General features: G+C 33.3%; 2 protein-coding genes and 1 pseudogene across 4 annotated transcripts; 2 read left to right on the top strand and 1 right to left on the bottom strand.

The window, feature by feature from the left end:
* Nucleotides 1-2938: 2938 nt before the first annotated feature.
* Nucleotides 2939-7178, top strand: LOC143599861 (uncharacterized; annotated as a pseudogene). The gene is made up of 9 exons (XR_013147368.1): nucleotides 2939-3102; nucleotides 3617-3688; nucleotides 4363-4452; nucleotides 4822-4864; nucleotides 5196-5302; nucleotides 5420-5515; nucleotides 5785-5975; nucleotides 6377-6446; nucleotides 7016-7178. The product of XR_013147368.1 is annotated as an uncharacterized LOC143599861 (transcript).
* A 2025-nt stretch (nucleotides 7179-9203) lies between these two features.
* LOC143599860 (uncharacterized) lies at nucleotides 9204-12853 on the bottom strand. 2 transcript variants are annotated; one of them, XM_077077715.1, is made up of 5 exons: nucleotides 12717-12853; nucleotides 10804-10960; nucleotides 10567-10617; nucleotides 10171-10263; nucleotides 9204-9390 (listed from the first exon to the last, which is right to left on the bottom strand). In XM_077077715.1, exons 1-5 carry the CDS (start codon nucleotides 12851-12853, stop codon nucleotides 9331-9333), a joined length of 498 nt encoding a protein of 165 aa, XP_076933830.1. In that variant the 3' UTR covers nucleotides 9204-9330. The 2 variants fall into 2 exon arrangements, with proteins under 2 accessions (XP_076933830.1, XP_076933829.1); XM_077077714.1 differs by having other exon boundaries at nucleotides 9208-9380; nucleotides 10160-10263.
* Nucleotides 12854-14281: 1428 nt separating this feature from the next.
* LOC143599862 (protein FAR1-RELATED SEQUENCE 5-like) lies at nucleotides 14282-15934 on the top strand. Its single transcript, XM_077077716.1, has 4 exons — nucleotides 14282-14419; nucleotides 14523-14996; nucleotides 15201-15497; nucleotides 15854-15934. Exons 1-4 carry the CDS (start codon nucleotides 14282-14284, stop codon nucleotides 15932-15934), a joined length of 990 nt encoding a protein of 329 aa, XP_076933831.1.
* The last annotated feature ends 746 nt before the right edge of the window (nucleotides 15935-16680 follow it).

Genomic DNA, 16680 nt, shown 5'->3' with positions numbered 1-16680 from the left:
CGTTTATACCGTACCGTAACTGAAATCGACCAAATTCGTGTCGACTCACGACACAGCGTCGGGTACCGACAATGCTCGGTTTAACCAGCGTTTGGGTTTTAACAACCAAATAAACATCATTTTAAATATATTAATTGTTTTAACACTTGTGTCTTAAGATTTAGGGTAACGTGACGGGTATATAAGCATATCTGACTAGTTCCGGCGCAACGCGCCGGATAATTTACTAGTTTATTTATATAATAATAAAAGTGGGAGAAATATGCATTGGTCTCTTATACATTGTGCATTCAAGTTTGTACCATGTAATATTCATTTTTATATAACTTTTATTTTTTTACTTTTGGTCCCTACACTTTTTCATAGTTTACAAATATGTCACAAAATATATTTTTCCACTTTCAACTTTGGCGCCCTATACTTTTCATCTTTACATATTTTTTGTTTAACGTTTATGTTTGAATTTAACGAGTTAACGCGCTGCAACGCATGCGTGTGGTTGAATGTTATGTCTATTTCCCGTTTAACAGCCCCATCGCAACACGTAAATGTTAAGTTGACTTAGTTATTTTTTTCTATATTTTGTGTTTCGGTTTAATTTTTGTGTGTTAACACGATGCAATGAGCGTGTGTGGTTCAACACTTTTACGTCTACTTTTTGTTACTTTTTCTTAATTATTAACGTTAGTTACTGACTGTGGGAGAGGGGATGACGAACGAAGGCGATGGTGGTGGTAACTTCATGCTTTCGGGTGGAGTGGATATATAAATACAAGGTTTTACACCTCCACCGTAACACGGGGTGTAAATACTAGATTAATATAAACATATAGGCATATGATCAATTTTAAATTTGATGACAAACACATGTAATGTTGGGGTTAGCTATAAACCGAGAAAGAATAATAGTCAATTTTGTAATTACGTAACCACCTTATGTTATCAAGGTTAAAAGCAATTACTTCTCTCATCTCTTCCCAAAAACACCCTAAGCACAATTACGAATATCTCTTCCCAAAAACACCCTAGACCCTACAATAGCTCTATTTTTAGTGAGATTTTTCTTAGACATAATCGTCGTTATTCATGTAACGTTTGGTTTTTTATTTTTAGTTTAACATCGTTAGTCGTATAGTAATTAACTTTAAAAGAAAAGGAAATCATGAAAGTAGTATTTTTCAGGTTATCTTGGCAGTGGCGGACGTAACTCACAATCAGCCTCAATTTTTCGTCGGCAGTGCAATTTTTTTTTTCTTTTTGAATCAGTTTTTGTATTTTGTTATCCCTGAAAATTGTTTAAAGTCCAACCAATTTAAAAGTTCAAAATAAATAAAGTCAAACAAAGTTTATAACCCAAAGCAAATAAAAATCATTCATCTTTTTTTTCTTTTGTTTAAACGAGAAACTTCCAACTAAACATGTTCAAATAAAAATAGACTCAACAAAATCATCATTTAAAAGTTCAAATCAAATAAAGCTTAAACAAAGTTTGTAGCTCAAAGCAAATAAAAACCATAAACTTTATTATCTTTTGTATGAACGAGAAACATCAAACATAAACATGCTCAACAAAATCATCATTTTGAGGTTGAAGTTTTTAATATGGTTTTGGATAAATGAATTCAAGAACTTGGAATAGATTTAGTAAGGTCTCAACTAGTTTATTAGAAAATTTGTCCGGTTTAAATCTATGAGATTCGTTTTTCAAGTTTAACACATCTAAGATAGTGACGTTTTCGGAGATGTATTCTTAAGATTTTGTTAATGAAGAAAGATGTTGTATTTCAGGTGATCGTACACATTTTATCACAATTCAAAGGAAGATCATAAATTTGTAAAATTGGATGGAATGTGTGGCCTTGTTCGTATAATGATGGAAACTAGAAAGTACACCACTTTTCCTTTGGTTTATCGAATAATGAAGCTAGCGATGCTTTTACCGATTGTAAACGCAACCGTTTAAATATGTTCTTTTTTTTTCTAAAATGAAGCTTATCAATACGGGTATAATGGCTTGATTACAAGTTTTCAAAACTGAAGAGGAGAAATTTGCACTGATGTGTTTATTTTATATATTATCGTGTTTCTATTTTTGTTTCGTTTACATTATATGAAATACGTTAACCAAAAATTTGGCGTTACCCTTAAAATTTATGTCTAGATCCGTCACTGTATTTTGATGTAGCTTTTCGTTATGCTTACAAGTTACAATCATACCATACCATACCATACCATACCATACCATACCATACATACACACCATGGTCACGTGTTCTTCCTTTAATCCATTTATCAACAAGACATACTTCACACTAACATACATCAATGCATAGTGTTTGTAATTTTGTATCTATATTCTTAAATGGTAGGTCATGCTACATGATCACCCATTTCTTCTATCTTAATAGATCGGTCACATAAATCCAATAGTCACCTCATACGTTATATAAGTGTAATAAACTTTTAAAGAACCATGTATCTACAAGAGTTTATCATCACGTTAGCTGGCATGTAAGCGAAGCGAACCGAACGAACACGAACAAGTTCGTTCGTTTAACTTTAAACAAACACGGACACTTAATCGAACACATATTTTGTGTTCGTGTTCATTTATTTAAAAAATGAGGATGTTCATTTATAAACGAACATAAGTGAACAAAAATAAACAAGCAAAAACGAACAAATATAAATGAACACAAATGAGCAAATACAAAACCATTAAGTTAAGGACTCTTTAAAGTAATATTTAATTATTATCTATAAATATAAAAACGAACATAAATGAACATTAAAATAAACGAATGTTAACGAACATAAATGAACAAGCGAGACTTGTGTAAACTTTATACTGAATAATTCACGTGCATTAACCGTAACGGAACACGTGTCTATGTAGTATGTATAGGGTGATATACGAAATATTATATAAGTAAATCAACGGAGCGAGTATTATATCAAAAGATAGATTGGAAAATAGCCTAATAATAATAATAATACTCCATAGTTGGCCGGAATATAGAAGAAGAATCTGAAAATGCAGTCGGCGGAGCAATTGGTAGCTCTCCCGATCTTCGCGAAAACGCTCTTCTAGAACTCTCCAAGGTATCTCTTTCTCTCTCTCTTTAATTACGCTTTCATTATAATAATAACAATAACATGATTGAATTTAGAGCTATGTGTATGTGTATTTGATCAATCACCTTCATTTAGGTATCTGTAACTGTTGACATACGTGTATTTGATCATTTACGGTTTCAATTAGGTATTTGTGACTTTTAGGTATGTCAATTTCATCAATTAAATTTACATTTTTAATTAGGTATTTGTGACTTTCAGTTATGCGTATGTGGATTTCATCTATTACGGTTTCAATTAAGAGATTCGAGACCGTCCGTGCTTCTGTTTGATTAGAATGATTATTACAGAACTGGATATGTAGCTGTATTCATTTATTGTCATCGTTGACCAGCTTTCCTAACTGGCTATAGGTCAAATGTTAGGGCTTATAACTACAAACATGTGTTTTGCGGTGTTTATATTTTATTTGGTACTATTTTTCGCACTTATACATGTATGCATAATTGATTTTTTGTGTATTTGTTTGTTTCTTCTTTAGAAGAGAGAACTGTTTCAAGATTTGGCTCCGTTTTTGTGGAACTCCTTTGGTACTATTGCTGCTCTCTTACAGGTATGCTCTATGCTATTTGATAATGCACTTTATAACCACTTTATGTGTGGTGTAGAAAGTTATAATTTGCATTGTGTCTGTCCCCCAATAGTTTCATTTTTCTGTAATTAAGAAGGTATGAGATGAATAATTGTGACTTGCATCTTTTAATCTCCAACAGAGGAAACAATATACACGGTATGATTTAAGACATTGCAGGAAATAAATGAATCGTAGATAGGAAGAAGAGTGTAAAGCAATTTCGAGCATAACTGTAATGTGGTGGATTTTTTTATATCCGTTTGACCAAAATTTTATCTAAGTGGGCATGGCTTTCAGCTTCCACTCCCAGGTCTTGGCCATTAGCAAATACAAATTCTGTTTTGGCAGTGTCTTTCCTGTCTTATGTTGGTATTTAGTGGAAAATTTCCTTTATTACATTTTATTTAATTTATGCTTCTCGTTGATTGTTTTTGTTGTTCATAGTTTCTTCATGTTGTTTCAGCTGTTGGGAATTTATTATTTTAATTCTTAACAAGACCACATAGAATTCTTGGTTGTACTTAGCTAAAGCGTTACCGCCTTTGTCATGACACATAGATTCATCTTTTCTGTATTTTGTTGCTTTGGTGGTCTAATAGTTCATTATGTGAAGATTTACACCACAACTGATGCCAAGTATTGCATACTTGCAGGAAATAGTTTCAATATACCCGTATCTATCACCGCTCAATTTAACTCCAGCTCAATCAAACAGAGTTTGCAATGCACTTGCACTTCTTCAGGTGAGCCTTTTGAAATTCATACTGGTTTTTTTATTGTTCTTTCAGGAGTTTATAGCTTGATCATCTTGATTGAATGGTAAATGCTGTGGTTGTGTCATTTTGTTCATGTTTAATGGTAAAAATCATCATTATGCAAGATCATGTATCACAATGACACAATTCAACAAGTCATACACTCATACCTGGTTAATCGTTCTCCTTTTGACATTTAGTACACGTAGTTACTTAAATATGTACTTTTGTTCTAATTCAGATAACAGAACTTGGCACAAATGTCATGTCTAGTTAGCCACTAGTTTTAAACTTCGCTCTTCTTTTAGCATGGTGATCCAGATCATTGTTCGATGCATTTGTACTAATATTTTGCAGTGTGTAGCTTCACATCCAGACACAAGAATGCTGTTCTTAAATGGTAAGTTATAAGTTTCGACAAGTTATCTTGTTTTCAATGGCTGAGTAGTCTCCGTCAAAATCATGATGGTTTATTGATGACAGTTGAGAATAAAACATATTTGAGAGGATAAAAGTGAGAAATGATTTTTTTTCTTTCTTCTTATCTTGTAAAATGTTATACAGCTATACTATGAGTCCAACTTGCTGTAATTTCTAATCTGTACTAAGAAAACCTAGTCTTATTAGATTTTTTTCTTTAACGAAAGAAATCATATTATTTGTATACTGCACTCACGTATTTAGTATACCACAATACTAAAGTAACACACTGAATAATTTCTTCTTTGCAGCTCATATTCCTTTATATCTATATCCTTTCCTCAACACAACTAGCAAATCAAGACCATTTGAATACCTGAGGCTTACTAGTTTAGGTGTTATTGGTGCCCTTGTGAAGGTACTTCATTTTCTCCTACTGTTATTTTTCATGCTAACTATTTTTTTTTTCTGTTTTAGTAGTACATAACATTATTATGAAGCATTCCTTCATGGAACTTTGTTTTTTATTTATCAGGTTGATGACACAGAAGTTATCAGTTTTCTGCTTTCAACAGAAATAATCCCCTTGTGTCTGCGCACAATGGAAATGGGCAGTGAATTATCAAAAACAGTAAGTTTTAGCTCTTTCTTTTAGAATAGTAATATGTTAATTATGATTACAAAAAAATATTATTAAAATAATATTCTAATTTTTTGAATAGAACAATTTAATATGTAATGTCAACCCAGTTGACCCATTTTATTTGTTCACCATTCAGCTGAATTATGTTATTTGGCTCGTTTGAGATAAACGGGGCCCAATCAAATGGATTGAATGTATCACTTTTATCTGCACCTTTTGGCTTTCAAGAAGTCTGATTAAACTTTGTTGCATCCTAGGTTGCCACATTTATAGTTCAAAAGATCTTGTTGGACGATGTTGGGTTGGACTACATATGCACCACTGCTGAGCGGTTTTTTGCAGTGGGTAGGGTTCTGGGAAATATGGTTGCTGCACTTGCTGAACAACCGTCTTCACGCCTTTTGAAACACATCATCCGATGTTACCTTCGTTTGTCGGATAATCTTAGGTTAGTTGATACATATGCTTATATAATATTATATAATGTATATGACACCTTTTTTATCAAGGTCATAGATATATGCTTACAGAAACTACTATATAATTATACGCCACCCAAGTGTTTATGTGGCTTCATTTATGCCGGTTTTGGCTAAAAAGCGTGCCATAATATGAAAAGGCTTTTAAAAATTTTGAAAAGTAAAAAATACCCCTTTAGTGAGGTGTTAATGTATTATAGGTTAAAATTGTTATCTTCTAAAATAACAGTTAGGGCATTTTTGTCAACATGTTTTTTTGGCAAAATTGGTAAAATGAAAACAAGATACATACTTGAGCGAGTGAGCGGCCTCCAGATATAGGTATCATTTTGCTATATGATACACACTTTGCAATATTTGAATATTACAGTGCGTGTGATGCTTTGAGGAGCTGTCTTCCTGATATGCTACAAGATGCTACTTTTAGCAGTTGCCTTCGTGTAAGCATTCTCCTTTTTATTACAGGTGGCAAAATAGTAGGGTCGGGTTCCTTGTCAAAAACGGTCGTGTTGGTTGACTTGTCAACACCTTTGTGCCTTTTTTTCTATTTTTATAAACTATTATATTGCGATATAATTTGGAAACTATATCATTAAAACTATAAATGGTAACGGAAAAAAAACATGCAACGGGTGGTTAGCCGACCTGTCAATGTATTTTTTATTGTATAATCTCTTTTCTGTATTATATAAATAGGAGACTATTCTGTTTCTACAAAATTATAAATGAAAAAACTATCAGGTTGGCTAATGGGTCAAAAAGGGCCGGGTTTGTCGGCCCGTCCTTTTTTAAATGAATTTATAGAATATATTACTTCATTAAATTTAACTAGGAAACTATACTTTAAAAATATAAGTGACAACACATAAGTGACAACACGACCAGGTTGTATAACTGGTAAGGGACGGGTTGTTATCAGTTTTTTGATATATAATTAGGAGAGTGTACTATTTAATTTAGAAGTGAAAAGTGGCCAATTAGATACTAATGTATTCACTTTATGTTCTAGGAGGACCCGACAACAAGAAGGTGGCTTCACCAGCTGGTTCATAATGTTCAAGGACCTCGGATTGGTCTTCAAGGGGGTGGAGGATTTGACCACATGCTGGTCAACTGAATATCAAGTACCAACAAATGTTTTAGTGATTGGTAGCTACTTTTTTTCTTTTTTTTTTTAATTTGTTCAGCTACCGGTCTGTTTACCTAGCATTGGTTCCACGGTCAGTGTCTTGTGTATATTGAACTAAACCGCTTAGTGTGAAGATTTTCGTTATTGAAAATTGGGGATTTCAGGTTGTTTGTCGAATCAAATGCGACCTTAGTATAATGTGTAAACCATCTAAGAGATTGTAGATAAGACGGCTCATTAGTAGGTTTACAAGCTTAAATTTCGGATCTAATTGGACTTCTTTATAAAAATACTAGCTTGAGACCGTGTACTACATGAATATATAATTACAATAACATATTTCATAAATAATTGAAATACAATTTTAACAATATACTTATTATACATTGCCAATGTAGAGTCATTATACAATACAAATACAATTATTTAAAAAGAACAAATTAGTTGATTAATTACATTATTTGTTGTGTTTATTTGATATTACACGAGTTTTCTAAAAAACGTAAATGTCAATAGAACGATTTTTTTTTTAAATTTAAAGATATGAAAACCTAAATCAATGGAATTTTAAATTAGGCAAAAAAAAATTTTAAAAAAATAAATAAATTAACAGTTACCAAATTTATATTTATATATCTAATACAAGAATAATCATTTTTCTAAAAATTTATGAAGATTAATGTGGTAATGAGAAATGGCAAACAATGTAGCTTTTATTAGAGACTAGATAGAACGACTATTTTTTTTTCATATATTAGTCCTTGATTTATTTCATACTAATTTGAGACCCTCAGCTCTAAAGTACATATATATAAAACAATACAGAGGAAATCCAAGTTCAACAGTAATAATAATAATAATATATATATATATATATATATATATATATATATATATATATATATATATGGAAAGAATATACTAATATTATATATATGGGAAGAATGATACTAATAATAAAAATTGTATAATCAAGCAACATAAAAACCGAAAATTTAAATATAACAAAATGATTTGTTTATTATATATGAATGTAATTGCCAGTAGAATGGAAAACACATACTAACATTAAAACTATGTTCAAATAATAGTGATCATTCTGAGTTAGAAAAATATTAGAAGATTTAAAGTTTCATAAAGTGAATGTAGTGATTCTTATTTATTATCGTTGAAAGTATGGATGTCACTTTTACCCGTAACATGAAACTCAACCCAAGAAAACCCTACCTGAACCCAAACTAACCCGACACGAGAAACTTGAACCCAAGAAAATACTAACCCGAACCGAAGTAATTCAGGTTGATTCTTGGGTCCGAATTCTAGGTTTCGGGTCAACCCAAAAACTTTTAGTTTTAAAATCATATTATTTTTAGGTATTAAAGACTAAGCCTTAGCCACTGACATTATCAGGATTTAGTCTAAGTCGATTGTTCTCATTCCACATATTATGAATCGAATGTTTATTATTTATTATTTTGAGTATAAACCATAATAAACACTTTAACTAACACTTCAAAATTCACTAATCGTCTCTTGTCAATTCATATGAAGAATACTTATTATATGTAGTAATGGATTTAGTTGGAATAAACCTATAATTTTAATGTCATATATTAAAATGACTTGAAAGATAAGGACCATATATGAAAATTGGTTGAAAAAAAAGGTAAGGATAACTATGGGATTGAGGATAGCTACGGGATTGATAAGTGGCAAAAATGATAGGCTTTTATTAGAAAAGATAGATTGTTATCAGATAATAATGACTAGTCAAAGCACACTTAAGTTTGCTTTTTAAATGGGTTTTTATGTAAGCCTGAACTCAGTTCTAAAGGTTTAGCTGACTGATTATGATTAAGCCACAGCCCACAAGTGGCTCATATGTAGATCTAACGGTGCATTTAAGTACTTCTCTTAAATCCTTTCGAACTATTTGAACTCTGCTCCCAGTTCGGTTCATTCGCACTAAAGATTAACCATAGTCAAAATAAGACAAAAAAAAAATATGCAACCACAACATAAATGACTAGTATAAACAAAATATACATAACTAACGTCGTTACAAACGACATTAGTCATCGTTTTGCAAACCCATGGGTGAAAACCGTCTTTGATTAATCATCATGTCAAGATCTCCTAAACAATATTTGAGCAGCTATTTTGGTTTTAGTAAAACACGAACACCAACACCATTACTAGGTTGACAATTTCATGAAAAAGGCCATCACTATTCCTAGAACTGCACCTGCTGCAACCTGCACCACAAACCTTAAAAGTTTAATAAAAGCTATGTATTCCGTTTCTACATTTTTCCAGTTATACAAAAACTTGATGCCATAAAAAAATGCTCTAAAGCTTATATTGTTAAAAAATAATAATCTAAATCTCTAAAATGAAATGTGACTTAAAAGACTTTGTCTAAAATCACTTTGGGAAACATTTGAATCGTTTTTGTTTTAGCTAAATCTTCTAACCTGCAAAGCTATTTTTCCCCTTTTTTTTGGCACGGTTTCTGGTTTTATATCAAAGCTACCTATTTACCCGTTAGTAATCATAATAATTGGTCAATGGTTTCGACTTTGAACCACAAACACCAAATAGTTTCTTAAACGTGTGTCAAGTATGAAGCTAATAGCTTAAGCAAACAATTCAGGTCCTACATTATAGATATATCTAACAAAAGCATAATTCATTATCCACCTAATACTACTTATTACTTAATCCAAAAAATTTATCATCATATATGTTCTGTGCATACACAAACAAGTACTTCAAAGAATTCATACATCACAACATAAGAAAATAAACATATATACCAAACCCTCTTCAAACACCCCAATGAATTCTAACATCACAATAAAAAGTTATCAAATGGTATACTATGGGCTTTTTCAGGTACAATTTGTTGTTATTGCCTCACTATAAAAATATAATTTTCAAAAAAAAAAGGAATTGCCAATACATTAAGTTCCCCCCTTGAACAATATAATTTAACAATTATTGGTAATTAATAAACAGCTAGACTTCGGCCTAACCTGAAATGGAGTGTGACCAAGTGAGTCACGTAGAGGCCTAACATTGGAAAGTGGATGTTCTGGAGGCAGCTCACAAACAATTTGATTCAATAACTGCATAGAAAATATAATGATTTTACATCTTTCTTTTAAAAAAAAAATAAAGCAAGCATAACTGTATAAGTTAAAATATAAGTTTGTAGCACAAACTCTTATATATATTTCATGAAGAGTGGTTTCTTTATACTACAACGGTACAACCCCATTTGTACATAACCTCTTTTCTGTACAATAGATATCAACATAATTATTATTTATTCCCAACCATAGGACATACTAAGTTTTCTTACACAAACCATTAAAAAATACTTTTGGAAAAGTCATCTGTTTTAGACGTTGACAAACGTAGAGTAATACCTCAGCTTGGCGACCAGCATGAAGCCTAACACCAGTTGCATCATACATCACCTTTTAAATAACAAAGTAATCAATTAGTGCAAACAATATAAGTTATCAATAAGAGAACAAATGTTAAATAAAACAATCTGAGACAGATGTGAGATATTTGTTCATATGGTACATTTAGAATCACAAATAAACAGCTAGAAACATGAAGAATGAAAAAAATTGTTTTTAGGTGTTGTAAGTACTTACAACACATGCCAATACTACTGCAATGGCAAATGATGATGAACCCATGCCCTCTTGTAAACCTATGCATGCAGCAAGAGCTGTAACCGTTGCTGAATGTGATGATGGCATGCCACCTGAGCTAAGCATCCTTCTGGTATCCCATTTCTTCTCTTTATACCTGCACCAACAGACAATCGAAATAAAACCAATACAAGTCCTGTAACAAAACAGCCTTACTTCAAAATAGCGGTTTCACTGTATACCAATAGACCAACAGTTGGCCAAACAATAATAGTTGCGTATTTGCGTTTCTTTTCTTTACTATTATCTTTATTTGGCCAAACAATAGTTGAATCCATTTTGGCATATTCAGCTTAAGGACAAGGCATGAGAACTCTACAAAATATACATTATCCTAATTTCTTCTTCTAACTCCAAAAGTCCAAGACGGTTCATAGTTTTGCAATTTGGGTGTCTCTAACTCACAACAATACACATGATCACCTAGTAATTAGAAAGGGTTTACCAGGAAACAAAGTGTCTTCCATTTTGTCATGTACTAACCCTTTTGTAACTACTAACTTATTCCGCATATTGTGTGAGTTACACACATCCAAACTGCAAAGTTACAATCTATATTGAAGTATTGGAGTATAAAAACAGAAGATAGAATAGTTTCTCTTTTGTAGAACTCTCATTCTTTGTTATCTAAACTAAATATGCCATATAATGAATTCAACCATCTTTTAACCAAATAATAAAATATAAAAAAAAGAAACCCAAATACACAATTATTAATCACTGTTTTGCACTTCAATTCACCACCTTCAAGCCCATAGTTATTAAAAAGGGTCGCCTACTGCGCCCAGGCGCTATTTCTAGGCGAGGCGGTGATTTAGCGCTTCTAAATAGGAAAGGCGCAATTCTAGGAGCAATTTCCGTTATTTTTTTATTTTTTATGATTTCTTTTGATTTTTCATTAACAGAGTTACCTAAAAAAAGTTAAATTTACTTAATTTAATCCAATCTCCCTATATGATTATTGACAATTCTGGTTGATGAATGCTAAGATGATTTTGTTATTATTTAATAATTATGCTCATGTTCATTGCTTTTAGTTTTCTAAATTTCCATTATATGATTTAAACTTGAAAACTAAAATTTAAAGGTGGGCTTTTTAGTGTGGAATATTATTATTTGTTCTTGAAATTGCAGAACATAACTAGTAGTCTGACTTAATCTAAAATGTGTAGAGCTCACTTCAATTAGTTTGTGACTACAGAATTTATGTTGGCTGTTGATGCTATTAAACTTTAGATTTTTGTATTGGATAATTTTGGGGTTTTAAACTTTTGATATTGGATAATTTTTGGCATTGGAACTATGTGATTCAAGTTTTGGAATACATAAATATATCTTTTATTTCTTTTTCATTGTGCGCTTTTTTTTTCGAGCCCTTGCTTTTTTTGCGCCTATCACCTAGGCCCCAGGCAAGGCCTATGCGCATTTGATAACTATGTTCAGGCCTAAAACCAAATCATAGGGGTGCACAAAAGACCTGACCCAGACCCGTTTAGTGGTATCCTCAGGACCCGGGACCCAACCCCATTGTAGAAAACCGTGTATAATCGGTTCGAGACTCATGGGTCTTGCGGGTCTTACCTGGTTTATGGTCAGCAGTCACCCCTACCAAATCATATCATAATAACACATTCCCGATCCCTTAAGCAATTATACAGGCCTTTCAGAGTTAAAAGTAGCCAATTAAGGTACAGCAATCCTTTGGTTAAATCACATTGTTTTCCAGCATGATATTAGACAGTGTTCTACTTTTAACTACAAGAAGATGTGAATGGATCTGAATAAAACCCTAACACACCCCCAATTTAACCTAACTATAATCACACAATTAGAGATATTACATACAAACATACCAGTGAGTAAAGACTTTGAGAAATTGAGCGATGAACAAGGACAGAAACGCAGAAAGAAGCGGAAGATTCGACGGCAAAACGGAGGAGTCGGATGAGTAAGAACGAAGACTGGAAGACGCTGTAATCACTTCATCCATTGAAATGGATGTTGGATTGATTGTATTATTAGATCTCTTCTTTGTAAACCCTAACACATCAATCAACTACACCTTTGTTTGTTTGTTTGTTTGGTGGTGGTGATTTTAATCATGTGTTAAACGTGTCGATCTGTTTAAAACATAAAACCTGTTAAACTCAAAACCAAACCAAACCTAACCTGTCTACCTCTGTGTCGTGTTAGCACGCATGACCGTGTCAGAATGTGTTAAACAGCCCTAATCTAAAGTGTAAACGAAATCAGTTGTAGTTCTATATTGCAATCATTTACGTGATTTAATGTATAACTTGATTTTTAATACACTAAAGTCTAAACAAATCATTTACAGTTTATGTATGTTTCAGTAGTTACTTCTATTTTTCTTTTATAAATTATATATTTTTTATAATAAAATCCAAGAGAAAAATGAGAAATAACATGGTCACACATGATGACATGGAGAAGCTAGACATCTAAACAGGCAGAAAAAAAAAACGGCTGTTCAGACTTCAAAATAAATAGTAAAAGGGACATCCAAATGAATACCCATCGTGAGATATTTGTGGACTGCAGTCTTTTATTTATATTCGACGTCGGCAGTCAACTTTTAATCTTAAATTTAGGGTCCTACCAGATACACCACCCAAAAATAAAAACACCCACCCCCTATGCGGTGTATCGCCCGATCCGCGGTGGATTAGTGGTTTTTGTCCTATTATGTCCAAGGTGTTTGTCTTATTATGTTTGTACCCTATCAGCGGCGGATTGGGCGATCCGCCGCATATTCAGTACACGTCATCCTAGGACTATCAAATCAGTCATGCATCGTACGTGATACGCAGCGGATCAGCCGATACGCGACGGATCAAATCAATAATTTGATTTTGTCACACCCGTCTCCCTTTCTCTACATATATCCATCTTAGAACCCTTGTGTGTTTGTATATAACTGATACAACGTATAACATTTGTGTTTTGTGTTTGTTAAAATATAATGGACTTATATGATATTTTGTTTGGTGATGGGAACGACCAGCAGTCGGGCTACGCATACAACGATCAGCCGGAGCAGTCGGGCTTGCCAGATTTGAACGAACTTCCCGACTCGAACCATGAGCCGGGGTATGGAAATATCGAGCAGTACGACTTACCAAATCCTGACCAGGTAATTTAGTGTGTTTATATAGTACAACAGCGCGTTAGTTGTTTTTAAATATTATACGTTGTCTTGCCAAATACTTTTTATCAGGGGTATATCATATACGGCGGTAGTCACCCTTCGTGGCCAAAGGATAATAGGACATCGTCGAATACATATGAGGCCAGAGTCGAGTAGTCTTATGGTCAGTCTTCGCAGCAGTTACATGTAGATGGTCCGTATTACATAACCCAGAATTCGTACCAGTTACCTTTAGGAGAGGAACCGTACATGTCAACACCAGTCACGAGCAACGTCGTTGATGGCATTCAAGAGGCTCACGGCGAAGGAGGCGATTACGATGATGATGGTGGTGGTGGTGGTGGTGGTGGTGGTGATCGTTACATACGGGAGACGACATTTTCTTATGTAACTAATAATGTATGACCTATTTTTTTTTCAAAAAAAAATTATTATTATTCTTTTTCAACACATTACTAACTATTACTTTATTTACATTGCTTGATATCAGTATTTTGATTCTGTTGCTGAGTTGGTGGATTGGGTTAAGAAGACTGGACGTGAGCATGGTTGTTTTATCTCAGTCCAACGTTCAAGGGATAGAAGTGTTGAACTTGTATGCAATCGAGGTGGGGAACCAAAACTCAAGGCAACGGTGAGGCATACCGGGAGTATTAAAAGGGGTTGTCCATTTAAACTTTTCGGGAGGTACAACACGCCAGGTCGTTATTGGAAGCTAGAGGTTGTCAACGAGACGCACAACCACGATCCCGTTTTGTTTGAGGAGGGGCACCCGGTGCTAAGGAAACTGACCGACGAGGAAATTGATATGGTTGTGACGTTGCATAGGCAGGGTCTGAGGCCTGCTAAAATTAAGTCAGCCATAAAGAAACGTTTTCTCGGTAACAAATGTATTACTAGGGATATATACAACGTCGTGAAGCTTGTTGATGACCAAGATAAAAGTGGTGACACCTCCATGCAGGTACTTGTTGTTAGAATATTATTATTTTGTAAAACTCTTTTTAATATATATTATTTTTTTATCATATATAAAATATATATATTGTAAGATTTAATAAAATGATATTATTTATAATATCATTTTATTATATTAATTTTATTATAATTCTGATGTTTAATAAGAATATTTGTAATATTTATTAATTTTTTGTTGAACCCAACGTAGGTACTTGAAAACTTTCTTCAACCCCATGGGTTTACCTTTTACACATGGGAGAATCCTTCCACCAATCGGACGGAGAATGTTTTCTTTAGTCACGAGAAGTCGCATACCATGTGGCGTGCGTTCCCAGATTTGTTGCGGATTGACACGACGTACAACACCAATATGTATAAGTGGCCGTTTTTTCAATTTGTTGGTGTGACGTCGACATCAAAGTCTTTATGTATTGCGCACACGGTTATCTTTAGGGAGCAAGAGTGTAACTTCACATGGGCCCTGGAAGGACTTAAAGGCATGCTCGTCGATTGTAGGGAGCCGCGTGTCATCCTGACTGACCAGGACCAAGCCTTGATGAAATCCTGTGAAAAAATTTTTCCCAATGCTACCAAAAACCTTTGTAGGTGGCACATCTTCCAGAACAAAAAGAAAAAACATAAGTCTTTTTCAGACAAATATCTTTAAGTCCTTCTCTTACTGGTGGAAAGTATTGTACTCATCGCCAACAAAATCTATGTTCGAGTACAACTGTGATCAAATGGAAGCAACGTTCGTTGGACACGGCAGACGTGGTAAGTATTTGTCCCGTATATACATATGATTTTAGATTGTAGTTGTACATTGTCTAAATTGTTTTTTTTATTATTATTTGTTTGTAGAGGCTTGGTATTATATTCGTGACAACTGGTTGGTACCCTACAAAGAGAAGTTCGTGTCCTGCTGGATTGACGACCGACTAAACTTCGGCGATGTCACACCCTCACTTAGGGCCTAGGCGTGTGACCAATAGTTGGTACCTGTTTTGTAAATAATTCAAAGTTGCGGGTTTCATTTTAGCGAAAGTCTTTAATTAAATATTATTATATTGAAAACTTATTAAAAACTCGGGTTTAAATACCCGTATGATATTTCAAATACATTTCTTTATAAAACATAACTCTTTTTAATATTTTGAAATAAAATATCTGAGCCATCATATAGCATCTAATGACTATAACTCCAATCTTCTATTCCTTCTTGTTTGTCTGTTCTAACCTTTCTTGTTTTCCTGTAAAATGGTTAGAAAATACGTCAGCACACAGCTGGTGAATGACACTGACTCTAAAAATATCTTTTCAATACTTTTGTGAAACCAACAATAATACCTTTGTGACTACTCATTAGGCACCAAACTACATTGGAATCAAATTACCCTAAGTACCATGTACAATTAATTATATACAAAAATATCATTTCTCTGAACAGTCCCGTGGACTTTCAGAGGCATGTTGATGATATGCATGGCCTCGGGGAAATGCCGAGTCACCATGTATTTTTGGATCCAGACACATGTATACTCCTAATTAGAGTGTCCGTTTCTTATAATTGTACACAAAGTTTTAAGGATTCGTAAATCTCATACAAACATTCTAACTCAATATAAAAGGTTTAGGGCGTATTCACCTTTTCTGTTTATAATCAGTTTCTGATACTGATTCCTGTTTTC

Source organism: Bidens hawaiensis, unplaced genomic scaffold (genome assembly GCF_021521415.1).
Source record: "Bidens hawaiensis isolate Kalapana, Puna unplaced genomic scaffold, B.hawaiensis_p1.1 tig00053001_1, whole genome shotgun sequence".
NCBI lineage: Eukaryota > Viridiplantae > Streptophyta > Magnoliopsida > Asterales > Asteraceae > Bidens > Bidens hawaiensis.
This window is presented reverse-complemented; position numbering and strand designations above follow the sequence as displayed.